General features: G+C 37.8%; 4 protein-coding genes across 4 annotated transcripts; 1 reads left to right on the top strand and 3 right to left on the bottom strand.

The window, feature by feature from the left end:
- The first annotated feature begins 760 nt into the window (after positions 1 to 760).
- On the top strand, positions 761 to 3,288 carry LOC116209321. The gene is made up of 4 exons (XM_031542926.1): positions 761 to 1,042; positions 1,559 to 2,382; positions 2,596 to 2,734; positions 2,824 to 3,288. The coding sequence occupies exons 2-4, from the start codon at positions 1,932 to 1,934 to the stop codon at positions 2,885 to 2,887; spliced, it is 654 nt and encodes a 217-aa protein (XP_031398786.1). The 5' UTR covers positions 761 to 1,042; positions 1,559 to 1,931; the 3' UTR covers positions 2,888 to 3,288.
- A 549-nt stretch (positions 3,289 to 3,837) lies between these two features.
- LOC116209322 (cell wall / vacuolar inhibitor of fructosidase 1-like) lies at positions 3,838 to 4,645 on the bottom strand. The gene has a single exon (XM_031542927.1). It carries the CDS (start codon positions 4,563 to 4,565, stop codon positions 4,020 to 4,022), a length of 546 nt encoding a protein of 181 aa, XP_031398787.1. The 5' UTR covers positions 4,566 to 4,645; the 3' UTR covers positions 3,838 to 4,019.
- A 3,906-nt stretch (positions 4,646 to 8,551) lies between these two features.
- LOC116208672 lies at positions 8,552 to 9,336 on the bottom strand. The gene has a single exon (XM_031542213.1). The coding sequence runs from the start codon at positions 9,240 to 9,242 to the stop codon at positions 8,739 to 8,741; it is 504 nt and encodes a 167-aa protein (XP_031398073.1). The 5' UTR covers positions 9,243 to 9,336; the 3' UTR covers positions 8,552 to 8,738.
- Positions 9,337 to 10,618: 1,282 nt separating this feature from the next.
- On the bottom strand, positions 10,619 to 11,031 carry LOC116208950 (pectinesterase inhibitor-like). Its single transcript, XM_031542526.1, has 2 exons — positions 10,797 to 11,031; positions 10,619 to 10,743 (listed from the first exon to the last, which is right to left on the bottom strand). Exons 1-2 carry the CDS (start codon positions 11,029 to 11,031, stop codon positions 10,619 to 10,621), a joined length of 360 nt encoding a protein of 119 aa, XP_031398386.1.
- Between the last annotated feature and the right edge of the window lie 6,362 nt (positions 11,032 to 17,393).

Below are 17,393 nucleotides of genomic sequence, written 5' to 3'. Positions count from 1 at the left end.
GCCCCGACTAATTCAATCAAGCCGAGTAAATTCACTAAAGAATAAAACTCTCTCATCACATTAAAATTGCTGTGACCAAATCAATGTCACAGTCTTGAATTAAAATGCGAATCCCTCTCACACCTTGGGAATAAATTTCATTTATGGTAACACGGGATCCCTTTCAATATTGATTGATGATTTACTTTTATTTTATTTGCAGTTCTTTGGCTTGTCAATCAATTCCTTAAAAAAGAAAAGAAGTGGCACCCAATTAAAATTGCTAAACTTCGTAAATAAAATAAAAATAATTTTCGGCTCAATTGCAAATTGAGATCCTATCGGATTTTATATGCAGTACAATGATTCGAAATGTTCGAAAGCACCTTGATAGGATCAAACGAATGCCAAATTTGATAAGTCTCAATTGGTAAACTAAATATATCCATGATTTTATTTTAAAAAAAGATATTTTTCAAAGAACTACGTGACGTGATGCGATTAGCAAACTACGCCCTTACGAGTGAGATCTGAAAAATACTGAAATCTCATTCTTGGTAGTCTCAAGCCAAGGTTTCACCAATAGTCTAAAAATATTTCGCGGCCTTATCAGAGGGGGGAATAAAAAAGTGAAGAAAACTTGATTTAATTTATTAGAGAAAATTTATTTAAATTTAATAAACTTACATAAGAAATTCAAAAAAAGAAAAAAGAAAAAAAGAACCGCCGGCTGTATATTACTGAGGAGGAATCTGAAACTCGAAGAGAACAAGAAAAACGGACGCGCCAATGCCATGGCCATGTGTCGGTGAAGCTTCCTTTTGACAGCATCGCGAATTTTCCCTCTTCTTTTTTCCACCAATTAATTGTTAATTTATTTATATTAATTTTCAATTCACACGCCACCAATTTTGGCCGGAAGCAGCTGGAAGACGAAGAAGAACCCCTCTCAGCTTCTTCCTCTTCTTTAATCAAATTCCTCAGCTTTCCTTCCCAGCACAACCCCTTCTTTCATTCATCCCTCGAACAAGCTCGGCCGGCCCGATCCGAGGTTCTTGTCAAGGTACTGTCTTTTCTGCTCGCGTTGAGTGTTTTCATTTGTGGGTACCGATGGTTTTTTGGATTTTCCGTAGAGTCACTCTGAGGCCTGTCGCGTGTTGTTGGTTTCTTGCCGCTCTTGGGGGTTCGGTTTTGGATTCTGGGCATTGTCTTCTGCTGTGGCTCCGGTCCAAATTCGGTCTTCCTAACGTTTTCTTCTCAAAAAGTTTTCTTTTTGCGGTTCTCTAAGGAGGGAGAAGAAGTAGATTGAATTCCTCTGATCATGTTTTGTGGTTTTTCCAGTGAGTGACCGCTTATAATTGCAAGGTTTTCGGTGTTCTATTGTGCATTTTTTGAAATGATGAAACTTTCTTAAAACTGCTATTGAAATTGATTTTTCGGATTCTCTCAAGAACCGTTTCTCATTGTTATCCTTATTGCTGAAATGTTTTCGAGTTAATTTTTGTGCATTTTGGGTTCTGGGAAATCACATTTCTAGCTACCTTTCCTTGCAGTTGATATCTCTCATTGATTAATGCAGGGAGCTGTTGTGTTTGCAAGAGAGAAATTCTGCAGTTACGGGGATTAGTATCAGAGTGAGCCTTTCTGTTTCAGTGTATTCGGGCAAAAAGGGACTTGGTCGGTGCGAAACAAACTACCAAGTGTTCGAAGATAGGATAATTTTCTTGGCAAGTTAAGGAATTTTCATTTGCTTCTCAACTCTATGAAGCTGCAGATGTTTGTTGATACTTCTTAGTTAAATTTCTGAGTTTCATTTTGGAGAAGCAATCCTCTCTTATGGGTTGATCTTAGCACGGTTAAGGTCGAGCTTTATTGTTTTGATTGAGGACGCGCTCAAAATTTACGGCTTGAGAGCTGAGGAGAAGATAGATCTACGTAGCTTGGGATTTCCAATGGACCATACTGCCACGGGAGATAGAGATTTCGATGTTGATCTTGAAAGTGGTAGGATAGTTGACAAAAATGAAAATGAAGCTATCGTGTATATAAACCTGATGAACCCTAAAGAAGTTGAGGACCCGATATTGCTAACGCCCGAGAGAGTCGGGGGTTGTAAAACTCCGGGCAGTGCTGAGAAGAAGGAAGCTTCTAAGGAGAAACGTAAGAAGTCAAGCAACAAGAAGCCGCCAAGGCCTCCTCGGCCACCGCGTTGCCCATCGCTTGACGCTGCTGATCAGAAGCTGATGAGAGAGATCACTGAGCTCGCCATGCTGAAGCGGGCAAGGATCGAGAGGATGAAGGCCCTGAAGAAGGCCAAGAATTGCAAGGCTTCCTCTTTCTCAAGCAATACGGTTCTTGCCCTGGTCTTCACAGTCATATTCTTCATCGTAGTTATATTTCAAGGTAAGTCTTGTCTCACTTTAAGGGATATTGTACATGTTGCTGTAATAAGTTTCTTGATGAGCAGCTCTCCTTTATTCTGGAAAATCAACCAAAGATTTTTTTTTTTTTTTTTTTGGTTCATGTGAGGACTGCTCTTAAAATGAGTAACAAGAGAGTTGTCTTGAAATGTAAATTTTCATGAATAACATATTTGAGGTGTTATTGTCTGTGTAGGAGTGTCTCCAAAGGCGGAATCCCCTTTGATGAGCTTGGAAGGGCCTTCGCCTGAGTCAGCAGGAGGGTTGATCTCAGTACAGTATCACCTGAGCTCATCTGTAAATTTTGTGAATCCACCTACAGATGCTTCCCACAGGTAAGCTCCTTGCTAGTCTATGATATCAAGATAATTAGCCCTGAGATCTCCCAAGTGAAAAGCAATAACTCAATATTTGAAATCTGCAGTTTGGTACAGAAGGTAGCTGTTTCGGATGCACATGAAGAGCCAGCAGGTACAGTTGCGGGATGACTTGTTAGGCACCAGAGGAGATAAATAAGAAGTTCGACTTGAGGAGATTTTTATGATTTTCCCTTTGTCATTCTTTTTTTTTAAATTTTTTCCTTCTTTTTGGGAGTTCCCTGTGCAGACTCGTTACAGTTTTCCTTTGGTCCATGTACATGTGGAATTTTGGGTTGAGTCAAGCATGCCGGGTACATTATCCTCTCATGTAATACAACTAAGAACCTCGAAGGGCTGTAAGTTATCCTGCTGCAGAGGTACTATATGTTATTAGGTGTATCCTGTTGAGAAATGAGTTGCCTCAGCAGCTTGATTATCTCAAGCAAAAGCTCATGTGCCTGAGTGCTTGTTAACGTACAGCTTATTTATTTAAGGTAGAATATAAATTATGTCTTTCTCAGGCTTGTCAATGTCAGGCAAAGATGGTAAAACGGAGCTCTTCTGCTTTGTGGTTGTGATTCATTTAGAGAAACATAAGTCGGGTTTCGAGTACGATGGCAACTGCATGCTCCTTTCAGGTGGCCTGTCTACCGTCCGAGTGAGAAAGGTCTTTAATGAAGTCATGTGTTGAAGGTGTTGATGCCATAGGACATGTGAACTCACATGTTGTGCTCTGAACCGTAAGTCAGGTCAAATGTTTATTTTATAGGAGAGAGGATCTCACTTCTGAATCTTCCGCAGCACTGTCATCGTTAACAGGTTTCTGTATTGGCTCACCGAGAGTTCGGAATTAACCGAACAAACTGCACGATCTGTATATACGTCAGGGCTCCTCCATTAATGAGAACGACCCCAGATGGAAAGAAAGCTCGAACTCGATTTCCGAAACAAGTACTGGAGTGAGTAATCGAGATTCCTACGGAGATTGGAAGAGAGGATTTCCATCTACCTCATTTGCGTGGTTAGATGAGGAATGCTGAGGCCCATTTTCTGTCAGGGCTGAGTTGGGATTAGCCGTGTTTAAACATCCGTTCCGCATTCGAATTAATCTATTCGGTAAAACAATGCTATTTTCACTTAAGAAAGTTCTGCGGTACCTGTATTGTTACATATGCACTCAATGTTCATGCTATGTCGCATGGACCCTAAAGATCTTCACGTTACATGCAGCATCATCCATACTGGTATAGCATCTCTAAGATCATTTACCCTTCAACACTATGTTTATAATCGCTACTGCCACGCTGCAGAGTTCCCGAAAGATATTGTTCCGGTCACTCAGCGGTTTCACGATTGAGTCATGGAACATCTTGTCGCACGTGTCCGCTTGCTTCGCGGCGTTGGACAGGCAGTACAGTGCGAACTTGTACTGCCCCTTGTCAAAGGCATCCTTTCCCTGAGGTAGAGTGTACTTCACGACTGGAATGTACAGCTCGGCGCAGTAGTCCAGGGGCCGCTCCGTGGTCGGATCTGACATCTGGTTTATCAGCAGTCGTGTGTAGTTGAGCGTGTCGGTTGCATTAAGCAGGGCCGAGTCGATTATTATCTCTGCCAGCCCACTGACATCCGCGTACGAGCTGTTCGGGTTCGACTCGAGGGACGACACACAGAGGTCGTGGTAGGGCGTCTTCTTGCATGTCTTCTCGATCAAGCTCGTGTCGTTCGGGACGGGACATGATAATAACAGGACGGGAAGTAGGATAAGTTGGAGGAGGAATATCAATGAGAGGCAACTGAAACTCTTCATGTTGTGTTCAGGAGATTGAAGGAGGAGATGATTGAGTTAATCCTTTGGGCATTGTTTGTTTGTGTTAACGGACGTCGCAGGTTCTTTATATGCATGCAACATGTGATCACCACTAAGTTAGGCAATTGCATGCCAAACAATGTCTTAACCGAGTTTAATTAGAGGTTGCGGGTGGTTTTTGCTTTCCCATGCATTGCAAGCATTACAATTGAAAACGGATTTGGCTTCACAATTTGGAAAAGGTGAAGTCCTTACTTACACAAAATGTGATTTGACAATTTAGGGATATTGCTTATCCCCATTAAAAGAGAGATTTGGAAATCATATTGATCCTAATTGATTTTCAGATCTCATCAACGTCTCACTGTCAATAGAATTAGATACATCTGTATGCAATTGCACGTATATAAGTACGTTTTGAAAGTTCCACATTAAGGGGGATGGACCTTGCCACCTCTTCGAGTTTATAGTTGAGAAACGAGTCGTTCATATAGATCGATGCCCTATGTTTTTTTTTTCTCTGTCTGTCAATCCGTCATTTGTATAATCTAATCGACACCGTGGTGGAAGCATTTGATGTCTCCATCACTACATGGCAGGACCCTAACATTTCTGTCTAGTGAGATTCCAATTTCAGTACCAAACTCCATGCGAAAGTCGAAGGCATAACACAAACTTTTTCTCAATTGATATAAGGACGAGGAATGTCTTTGTTGTGCCTCCTTCCACCCTCCAAGATCCCAACTAGTGTAGAACATAGATCAAAGACATCGCATCGAGGCAATGGCCCGTACGACACCATCGAAGAAGCAGTGACAACATCCAAAGAGTTGAAGCACCGAAATAGACAGAGTTTGACCTGATTTGGCACGGGTTATAAAGATCGTGTATGGATAATGTATGTAAAATCTATTGATGGCTACCCATCGGGCCCTATAAAAACCAAATTGGTTATTGTACGGGTGTACCAGTCGATCACGGTTCGTCCGTCCAAACATGTTCAACCGGTGGAAGTGGAGCTCTTATTTTCATTATCTCTCTTCGTTCAGATGATGAGCCAAGTGTCCATAATATATTGTTTGAGATTATTCATCATTAAAAAATTGATTTGACCCTAATCACGAGATGCTTTCAATGAGTTTCAAACCTCTGTGTTATGTAATGTAAATAAAATCCGTCCACTAAAACAATAATTTGTTGCTGAGCTATACGCTCAATCCGTCATAATTTTACTATTCGACAATGGTATAGAACAATTTATAGTTCGACCGGAGTAGATACGCGTATCACCTTGTACATACAACAATCCTCATTGTGCCCCCTTTTGGGCTCCGACGTCTACCAATGGGCCGGTCCCTAATTGTAGGCCCATTATTCACTCAATACATGCTTTGATTAGGCCATCATTTCATATTTATTTATTTTTAACTTTTTGATAGTTTAAAAGAATATCGTTATTAACTTAATCAATCTATAAGATCCTGATCAGGGGTCTAAATTAGTGTATGTTAAGCACATTTCATGTGGCCGGCTTTGATTAGCCCTAACCTATGACTGATGCAGTTAATTAATCACTAAAACATCGATAGGCAATCGTGTTTTAATACAATATCATAACTTAGCTTTGTGAAGGGCAAACCTTAAAAAGCAGTAGTTCAGATATGAAAACGATGCTCGATTAGATTGCTAATTATTGATTAGAACAGCCGCTGAATAGTCCTACTACTGTAACACGTAGCATATCGGGTCTTAATTTAATTAATATGATCAATTAAATATATACCGGATCATTAGTCGAGTTTGTGTGATTTTTTTTTCAAGCACAATTAATTTTTTAACAAAAGATGTTTATAGAGCTAATACAAAAAATAAAGAACCTAATAAAATGATACAAGTAGTCCCACCACGAATTAAATCCAAAACTTCCACAATAACAACCGAAATAGTATCAGTGCGTTACTCTATTACATTCTCTTTTCTTCAACCAACTAATTTTAATTTAGGCTTCGCGTGTTTTGGTAAGTCAAATGATCACTTTCGATCTACAACCCACGGTCGAAGCACGAAACACCAAGTTAGTGGATTTTAATTGAGTTGTAATGATTGTATTATTAAATTAAGAGAAAAAGTGTGAAAAAGTAATGAATAGTTGAGATAAAGTAATGATTATATTGTTGAATTGTGAAAAAAATAATTAATAGTTGAGAGAATTTAGTATTAAAAATTGGATTTAATAGTTAAAAAAATTGAACAAAAAAGGAAAAGTAATAATTGTATTGTTGATTTTTGTTGTGTAGCAAGCATAGTTAATTATAGTTAAAATTTTAAAAACTTGATTGCAAAACCAAACAAGGTGTTAATTTCTTTAGATGGAGCAACATTGATTTTGACATGTATATCTATACAATTTATTTAATGAAAAGTTGTGTTTTGTAACAGTTGCTCATGAAAATATAAAAAAATAAATATTATAAAATTACTCGACCACTCATTTAAAAAGTAACGACCCAATTAAAAAGAAACCGACGGTGAATGTTTTAGTCATTGCACAAAATATTCTTTTTCATTTTCTTTTCACAATTTTCTTCCACTTCCCACAATTCTCTCGTTCAATGAATCTCTTTCACAATCTCTCTCATATTAATTTTTTTTCTCCCTCCTCTCTCTCACAACTTAAGAAACATTGTAAAATCATTTTTATTTACTTTTCATAATTTATTTTGTATTATTTGCAACAAAACAGGAATATAAAAATTCACATGTAGCGCATGTGTAAATTAGTAACTCATAAAATGAAAAATAATTTATGTAACATCTCACCTAAATAGCTACGATTTTTAATATGAATTTCTTTTTAATTCTGCGCATAGTGTGGGTCAAGCTCTAATAATATTTTGAGTGGAAGTGAGGGATGAAGTTTTCTTTCTCTACTTTTAAGAAATATAGAAACGACAATCAATTTTATTTAATAATATATAATTTTTCAGTTATAAATAAGGCATAAGACCTAATACAATAAAAGAGAAATTTTAAATAACTAATAAAAGGGCACGGGTAATCTCACTAAGTATCGAACCTGCGACCTCTAGGTCAACAGACGATGACGTAACAAGATTAACTTTTTAAGTTAAACAGCTGTCATTACATAAAAATCTCACAAAATTGATATACAATAAAATTACAATTCAGCAATTAAAAGTTAAAACATAAAAATAATTGTAAGAATTATACTATATATATATAGTAATCGATAAAAAAAAATTTGATTAGTGTAGTTGTAATTTTAGAACATTTACTTTAGTTATTATTTTGTCCTATATATGTCCGAGTTAGAAAAACCCGTATAAAATACTACTACCCCTCCAGCACGGGTGGGTGAACTCGAGATTGTTTTAAAAAATTGACTCGACTTTTAAAGAATAAATCTTTCTCCTTGTGAATTTGCTCCCGCGAAACTCGAACACAAAATTTTATTTAAAGAAAACGAGTTTCGAATTACTTAAATCAATTCACTTTTGTAAATACTTTCGTTTTTTTTAATAGTAAATACTCTCTATTTGAGGAACAAACACCCCTTGAGGCCTTAATAGGCTGTGTCCAACCGACTCATTAAAAGCTTCAAACGGAATAGTCGCAATGCTGAAGTAGAAGTCCAACGGACTCATTAATTATATATAAAGAAACGATTTCTGGTTTTGCTTTTACTGTGGGCAGCAATTAAATGGTCCAACACGGTTTAATTTGTTAATTTAGGAAAAAAATTAAAAAGTTCAAAACCATTGAAAATTTTAGTTGCCCATCAAAAAAAGTTTGATTCATTCAACTAGTTAGTCGCGCATTTCTCTTAAATAAATTACGAGTTCGAGACTTATGAATACAAAATATTTACAATTGAAAGAATTTTATGTCTTAATACATCGACTCAATTCGAAACTGAATTACTCAAGAATTATTGAATTTTCAACTACCATGGGTGGATACCAATATATATATATAGAGTTGCCTTAACTTCGGGCAATGTAATACCTTCGGTACAATAACTTATATTTCTGTCAATTATTTAGCATTCATTTGTCTCACTACATGCAAATGACTCCATTAGATCAACATTTCTCTGCGAAGTATTTATGTTAATTATACGCAGTACTAGCAAGTTAGTACAACTGCTATTACTTAGAGCAGCGTACGAGAGATGGCCGCTGCGACCTCTGCCAGCTGCTTCATGGAGTTGTTCTCCCGCTTGACCGGCGATGACTGCCTCGGTGGGAACCCCTCCTCGCACAAACCCAGTTCGATTGAGGCATCGGTCATGTATTCCTCAGCGAACTTGTAATCACCCTTAGTGAGGGACTCCCTCGAGGCCACCACATCCCCTATCAAGATCGCATGGTAGCGAGAGGCGCAATTCGTGAGGGCTGACTTCAGGTTCGGATCCATGGCAGAATGTTGGCTACTCTTGACCTTCTTCAAGGCGACCTTCACGATGCTCTCCACCTTGGCCACCACGATTAAGCCCAGCTTCAGGGTAGTGGCGCCCTTACTCTTGGGATCAGCCCGGAGAGTTGAGGCGCACACGGCAGGGAAGGGCGTTTTCGAGCATAAGAAGTCGATATCATCGGCTTGTGCTAGGGCAGGAAGAGTCACCAGAGCAAGAAGTAGAAACACGAGAGGGTTCATCTTGTTTTTCCTCTTTGTGTCTTCTAAGATTGAAAGAGAGGAATGGGGGATGGAGATGTTTGTCTATATATAGAGTGGGGGAATGGGCTTTTCTTACGATGAAGAGAAAATATTGTATGTAATGAATATACCAAGTAACACTAAATAATCAGACATATAGAGAGATTTTGGGGTTTAAAAATTGGAAATTATCTAAATATTTCACAAAATAAAATATCTACAGACAACCTATTTTTTTAAAAAGTTAAATTCGAGTTATCGTGAAATTGTGCGGGCGAGTATTCTTTTCGGACAAACTGTACCACATGTGTCTCCGAAATTATTACTTATGTCTTTGGGCTTGCAAGGTGTACAAGTAGGTAGAAAAGATTATAGTCAGATGGAGAGCTTTTCGTCTCACATATATAAAATAATCAACTTGAATTTTGTTCAAGTGATTCAGCGTTTGTTCCCTCTTAATTAAGATCTCGAGTTCATGTCTTATGAATAGGAAAAATCTATGATTGGGAGAGTTTAACCCTATGTTTGGCCGACCTAACTCAAACTGAATTAGTCTTAGTTCGTTGGTTTCCGGATCTCAGAACGCATTTCGAAAAAAATAAACCAAATAATTATCATACGTGATAGCGCATCTTTAATCTGGTGAGTATTACTCAGTTACTTAACCGTATAACACCCAATCAGAATGATTGAAAATAGAAAACTGGCCCACAACAAGAGCACAAATTCCCACTTATATACATTTTGATTGGTTGTTATTCATCTAAATCAGATGAATATTACTCAATTAATATTTTTTTTCTAAAATTTGTACAGGAATATATTCTTACACGCACTACACTACCATCATACAATAACAAAAAAAAATCAAGTTAAAGTTTTGAAAGTGCCCCATGGGGTGTCTCATGAAACTATTTTCGAGAAATTATACAAACTTAAGAATGGTATAAGAAATATTATTTGTAGTAAGTCTGCAATGTATTGACCCATAAAAAAAGTGTACAAAAATAGACAAGAAATTCTGGACGTCATGCTAATTAGCTGTGTCGGTTTTTTGTCATTTTTAGGTTTTCTGAAAAAGTATTATAGGTATCAATTTGTGTCGTCGCATGCATGCAGTGGTGATTGGTGAATCCACTATGTATTAACATTTTGCACCAATTTTCAGACAGAAATTAGGAAAAGGCAAAATAACAGCTATCGATTTATTTGACTTTAAGGGTCAAATATAAAAAAAAAAAAAGACGCGACCGCACATTTCTCACTTATATTAGCAATTGCTTTACTAATAATTAATGACCACTGCCATTATTCAAGAGAATGGGCGATGGCCGCTGCCACCTCCGCCAGCCGCTCCGCGAAAGTGTTCTCCCACGTCACCGGTGACTGCCCGGCCGGGAACCATCCTCGCACTCCCCAAGGGCATTCAAGGCATCGGTCATGTACAGCTCTGCGAATATGTAATCGCCCTTAATGAAGGCCTCCCTCGAGACCACCACGGCTGCCGTAATAATATAGTTGTGGAACTTGACGCAGCTCCCGAGCCTTGGCTACTCTCAATCTTCTTCTCGGCCACCTTCACGGTGTTTTCCACCTTGGCCACCACGATCAGGCCCAGCTGCTTGATGGTGGCGCCGTTGCTCTTGGGATTGGCCTGGAGAGTCGAGAGACACACGCCAGGGAAGGGCGTTTTCGAGCATAACTGGTTGATATCGTTGGCACATCCTAGGGCTGGAATGGTCCCTAGGGCAAGAAGTAGAAGTACGGGAGTGTTCATATTGTTTTTCATCTTTGTTTCTGTATCCCTCTTTTATAATTGTATTAAGATGGGGATTTGTAACTGGATAGGGTCGATTATATATATCGTGAAGGCCACTGACTTCTTTTGATGGACTTCTCAAGTTTGTCCTTTCCGTGTTGATAAACTCTTCTTATCTCGGGAGAGCTACTTTTATACTTCTTACAATTTCGTTGTAATTTTTCTTCGGGATTTCTATAGAATCGACGTTCATAAAGATGGGAAAGAATACGAAAATTCATATCAACTTAATTGATTAGACTTTATAACTTTTTTTAACGATCTGCAACGTATCATAACCATATTAAACTAAATATTGTTCATCATTTGACTGGTATAGGAAGAGGCACATAACGTAATACTTCTTTTATCCTACGTGGCATAATCTGGAGATTTGTTCCTGATATTATATATTGTATGTATCATATTTATAATTAATACAATCTATTAATTTATAATGATCTATAGTAAGACAATTTGTACTTTTATTTTGGAACCAGACAATGTAGCATTGAACAGGCAGTTACCACTTTCATTTGTTAAATAGTTGTTTTACATTTTAAATTTGACAAATGGATCGATACCTTTTGGATTCGATTCTCAATTATCGTTAATATTTACTTGATTTGTTTGTCTCACTTATAGTTAAATATATATATATATATATATACACTCATTATATTTAAGAATACTTATATTTTGTTTCTGATGAACACATCAAATAAATACACTTTTCTAGTTCTTTTTGAAAAGGGGGGAAAGTAAATTTTAGCAAATTTATTTTCTCTCTTTGTTATTTAGCAGGTTTCATTTGTCTTATCGCACGCAGATGTATTAGATCAACATTTTTCCACTTAATTTCAGACGTAAATTAGCAAAAGGGAAAAGAGCAGCTATAGCTATATTTAGGACACTCCGGTTAAACGACTAAACATTTTAAGACAAAGTTTGCAAAACTAGCATTGGTTATTCAAGATAACGGGCGATTGCAGCGGCCACCTCAGCCAGCTGCTTCCGGGAGGTGTTGTCCTGCGTGACTGGCAACTTCCCGGCTGGGAGCCCCTTCTCGCAATTCGCCTCTATCACAACTGAGGTATCGGTTATGTAGTCCACTGCGCCTTTGTAGTCATGCTTAGAGGCGGACTCCTTCGGGCCACCACGGCCGCCGTAATAATATAGTGGTAGGTCTCAAGGCAGTTCCCGAGTGCCGACTTCAAGGTTAGGTCTGTGGTGCTGTCTTGGGCGCTCTTGACCTACTTCTGAGCCACCTTCACGGTGCTCTCCACCTTGGACACCACTATGAGACCCAGCTGCCAGACAGCGGCGCCCTTACTCTGGGGATCGGCCCAGAGAGTCGAGGTGCACATATTGGGGTGGGGCATTTTCGAGCAAAAGTAGTCGATGTCGTCGGCTCGTGCTAGGGATGGAAGAGTCACTACAGCAAGAAGTAGAAGCACGGGAGTTTTCATGTTGATCTCTCTCTCTCTCTCTCTCTCTCTGGCTTCTAAACTGTTCTTTTTTCCCTAATGCAAGAGATAAAAAGATGGAAATGAACTGCTTTGAAATGGATGAGGTAAGGTCTATTGAAGAGGGTCTCCCAAGTTTCCATCTATGCAAAACTACCAAAAAAAAAAAGTCGACACGTTGGCTTTCCATCCATATTTTGATGAAATTTAGCGGCTTGGGGTAAAAAAAAAATGAAAATTTATGTTATATGGTGAAATTATTTTCATTTGTGCTACAGCATAAAACAATTGGTAAACTGTATTGTACGATATAATTTAACCTAGCAACAACAACAATAATAATAATACAGGACTAAAATATAAATATATATTTTCACCGAAAAATATAAATATACATATAATTATATATATCACTATTATAAGAGGAAGGGTGTAGCGCCGTAACTTTTATCTTCTCATTTTCCCTATATTCCACATATTTAATTAATCAACATCCATTAAATATATATGGGTATATAATGATAATTTTAGATTAGTAACCGTCCTTCACATTCAAATAATAATAATAATAATCACTCACCTTCTCTCTTTTTTTTCCATATTTTTCTCCATATATTTGAACTAATTCATATTACGTTACGCTTTATAAATTTATACAGTCTCGCGCTATTGCGGACATACGTCTTGTATGTGCAAAGTTGAGTAAAGATAGACAAGAAATTCCGGAGGTCATGCCAATTATATTTTAGGAAGCAAACTGTGTGAGATTGATTAGGCTATAATTTATGCTTCTTCTTTTTTTTTTTTGGTGGATGGCTATAATTCATGGTTAATTAGGTTCTTTTATTATAACGTGAAATCAAATTATGGATATTGCATATATCTATTCTTTCTTCTCTTTTTTTTCCCCTTTTAGCCAGGGCATATGTCTATTCTCAATTATATAATTTTTATTTTTATTAGAATCACAGAAAATTGTAAAGTTAATTAGAGGCAAATGGACCATTAAGGATGACTAAAGAATCACACGGATGTATACAATGAAACCACATTAGTGATTATAGATATATAATAATCAAATCAAATTTAAATAATTATAAGAGAATTAAATTATATATATGCAATATTCTAGATATTGCATAATTTTTTTTATATCTATACTATTAATATTAACTAAGGGGAGAGGCCTTCCTTCGGTCTCACTTTTTCATTTTTAATGAAATCATTGACAAAATAATTCTAATTGAACCACAAAACAAAGAATAAAATTGTAAATACAATATATAATTATCCATCTACTCTTCCCTATTTTTTCTTTCTTTCTTTTTTTTTCCTGTTTTCTCTCTTTCCTCTCTTGCCGTTGTCCTCCATCAACTCTTAATGAATTTATCTTTCCTTTTTCACCAAGAAAAATATTTCCTTCAAAATTCTATCCCATCAAATAATGTAAAAAGATTAATATTTTTACAGGTTTATTTAAACAACTTTAATTTATTATGTCTGCGTGGGTACGCGGATCATGCGTCTACTAACTATTAAATGATAAGAGAATTATCCACACGAAAATGCTAATATTAAGATATAATAGTACACTTGCATTAATCTTCCCGCATATCTCATGATAAAGTATGTTCATAAGTACTTTATTTTTTTAACATGCTATATATAGAAGCCATGGCCTATCATCGTACAAATATGAACGATATTCCTTTTTTCCCGATTACATCTGTATCATATCTTAGATAGTTTATTGATCGTGGACAGAAATATATTAATTCCCACAATGGAAAAAAAAGGAAAAAGAATTATTAAAAAGGCAGAAAAATATATAATGGTTGTACGTATAGTTATATCGAACGGGTAGTGCCTCATATATACGTCTCGCTCAACTGTTCAATCACCCAATAGCATCGACCTTATGATCTCCCTAGCAATCAACGCCAGCTTCTTGGCCCTCTGGTTCACCTTAAACAGCGGGGACCCCTGGGACGAGCCAAATGATGCCTCGCACTACCCCGCCATTTGCTCCGCACCATCCATGTGGTCTACCGCGAACTTGGGGCTCCGGGGAAATGCCTGCCGGCAGACGTCCACAAACATCAGCGCATTGTGGTACTTCTCAGTGCACGTCCTGAGGCCCTCCCACGTCTTCTTACTTGCTCCCTTCTTCACAAGCCGCCCGATCTGGTACAGGCCCTCTTGGTTGCTCTCAACTTGGTCCACGATGAGCTCCGCCAGCTGCACCTTGTTGGCGCCTCAGCTCCTCAAGTCAGACTTGAGAAGCTTGACGCATAGCGAAGGGTAGGGCATCACCGAGCACATTTCGACGATGTAGTCACCACCTCTCAAAGGATGCACCATTGCCCAGCATCGTGCTAGGGTTGCCGAACTAACTATTGCAAGGATAATAGTGATCATGGGGTTCAACAATTTAGTCATACCCGATTCAAAAAATTGGATTTGTAACTATTAGAAGAGAAATAAAATCGATGATAGTTTTGGGCGTTTGGGGTGGTTCAAATTTATATTGCAGATTATGGGATTTTAATTAGTTATATGCACGGAAATGTTTGGCTGCATTTACGTGTGACATTTTCGTTTTTGCAATGTATATGTTGTGAGTACCATATTACAAGCCTATGCAACGACTATAGAGATTTTAAAGAATCGGGCGGCATACTTGAACTTTTCCCCAAGAAAATAACACCAAACCCGATCTTTCTAACTATGAATAATGTACTTAGATTTGATGATAATATTAAACAAATTTTGGTGAACTTGTAAATTTTTGCTGGTGATATGTGCGTTGGTGTTGGCATAGGAGTTGACATCGACAGTGTGTTGTCCCACATCAGAATATTGATTAGAAATTCATGCATTTATAAGAAATTAAATATACTATAACATAGTAGATTGAGCTTTTAGATTAAAAATAGGTTCAACAGCGTATAACTTAGGTGATGAAAATTTTACACTTGATTGAGTTGAGAATTAAAGAGTGGTGCCAGTTATCAATATTGGTTGGTTCAAGCGATTCGGTGCTTATTCCGTTTAAATAAGATCTCGGATTCAAGTCCTTGCAAATGCAGAAAATCCATGTTGGAAGAGTTTTACCCCTTAGTGGGACAATCCGACTCGACTGAATTAGTCGAGGCCCGATTGAGCTTCTGAATACCAGGATTCATACGGGAAAAAAGAAAAAAAGAAAGAGTGGTACCATATTATCTCGTGTACTCAACAAAGAACAATGGCGTTTCCTTTAGGGGAAAGAAATTCAACTCACACATTTTCTTCTTCGTCTTAAATATTGGCGAGGAATTGGGAAACAATCCAATTGGGAAGAGACATTTGGCAATAGCTGGCAAACTTCATGATCATCGTAGCCCGCATAGTCTAATAACCGATTGATATCCCAAACTACAAATGCCAATGTATTAATTGGACGATTATAAACTAACTATCAGTGAAGATCGATTGCTCTAACGACTTGTTTGGATTGGAGAGAGATGTACCACATTAAAATCCCAAAGGCGTTTGTTTTCAAGCAGAGGGCCTTAACTTTCTTTGGGCCGAAAAAGCCCATAGGCATTAAGCTAAATGGGCCGAAGCCCATTACTGTACTTTAAGATCAGGCCCACCCCATTCGTCAATAGTCTACTGCTGCCTACGAATACGATACGACTGGATCGACCGTACTCCCTCTTATTTTCTCATGAAACAGTGCTCCCAACCTTAACAAATGAATGTGAAAACGCGGATCAGCCTCTCCGAAGCAATCACTTCCGGCGACTCCCATGTTGGGATAACAAACAATGGGTCGTATGAGTTCGACTAGGTCGATACAATAAGTTGGTTTGTATGAGTTGGGCTGCCACAACCGAGATCATATACGACCACCAATATTTACAACCTATAGAACGAGAAAAAAATGACCATTATTCAAGTTCTTGGATGAAATATTTCTACTCAGCCTCAATACCCCAATCACTACATATAATATATTCACATCAAGAAGCCTCATGCAGGGATCGATCATCGATCACAGAGTACATCCACAGAACAGAAAGAAGAAACAGAGCATCGCGGCTAAGGCTATCGACTCCAGCAGAGAGATGACTGTCCATAGCACATTGTCCACGACCAAGTCGAACACCCTTGTGGTGGAGTCCCACCCCGACGAGAACCCCAGCTCCGGCCACCGGAAGGCAGAGTACGAGGACCACCTGACGGGGCACATGAATGAAGCTCGACCGCCAGCCCTCTCCTTCCCTTCCCTTCCCTTCCCTTCCCCCGTTTATCCTCGTCTCTCTCTGTCAGCACGGCAGCCATTCTTTATATATATATATATATATATATATATATTGTGAGAATTTTAGAGCAATTAATAGTGGGATTTATTGTTGGCAATGGCATGAGAAACGTGTTTCACAAAGGATTGACCATTGACCATACGATTTATTATATTAATTAATATATATATGGGAATTAATAAAGTGGGACACGAAAATATCAAATGACTATAATAGGCAATTACGTTTTATTAGTGTTTAATTAAATTGGATTATATGATAGTTTAAACAGACGGACGAACATGTTTTGTTTGACCACTTGGAACAAAAATCGGGAACGTTCTTACTTAACTACAATGTATTTGTAGTTTTTTTTTTTTTTGGTTTTTGAGGTTCCACGTGATTGTTTTAATCCAAAGTGACATCGAATTTAATCGAAAACGGAGAGATGTATAGGCTCTATGTTGTTCCGACGATGTTTTATCTATTAAAATTATTTTCTCGGAGGGGATCAATCGATTTAAGAAACAAAAGGAGCCTCTACCATTACAATTAAGCATAATCTTTTTTAGGAATAATTAACACGTAGATAATAATC

This window comes from Punica granatum, chromosome 5 (genome assembly GCF_007655135.1).
Source record: "Punica granatum isolate Tunisia-2019 chromosome 5, ASM765513v2, whole genome shotgun sequence".
Classification (NCBI taxonomy): domain Eukaryota; kingdom Viridiplantae; phylum Streptophyta; class Magnoliopsida; order Myrtales; family Lythraceae; genus Punica; species Punica granatum.
The sequence above is the reverse complement of the archived record's forward strand: the minus strand, read 5'-3'. Positions and strand labels throughout refer to the sequence as shown.

Excerpts from the sequence above, each read along its gene's own strand:
- LOC116209321 (XM_031542926.1), top strand. The coding sequence starts at position 1,932 with ATGGACCATACTGCCACGGGAGATAGAGATTTCGATGTTGATCTTGAA. Across the intron at positions 2,383-2,595 it reads CATCGTAGTTATATTTCAAG|GAGTGTCTCCAAAGGCGGAA; the intron begins GTAAGTCTTGTC and ends TTGTCTGTGTAG. Across the intron at positions 2,735-2,823 it reads CCTACAGATGCTTCCCACAG|TTTGGTACAGAAGGTAGCTG; the intron begins GTAAGCTCCTTG and ends TGAAATCTGCAG.
- LOC116209322 (XM_031542927.1), bottom strand. The coding sequence starts at position 4,565 with ATGAAGAGTTTCAGTTGCCTCTCATTGATATTCCTCCTCCAACTTATC.
- LOC116208672 (XM_031542213.1), bottom strand. The coding sequence starts at position 9,242 with ATGAACCCTCTCGTGTTTCTACTTCTTGCTCTGGTGACTCTTCCTGCC.
- LOC116208950 (XM_031542526.1), bottom strand. The coding sequence starts at position 11,031 with ATGAAAAACAATATGAACACTCCCGTACTTCTACTTCTTGCCCTAGGG. Across the intron at positions 10,744-10,796 it reads GGCCGAGAAGAAGATTGAGA|CCGTGGTGGTCTCGAGGGAG; the intron begins GTAGCCAAGGCT and ends TTATTACGGCAG.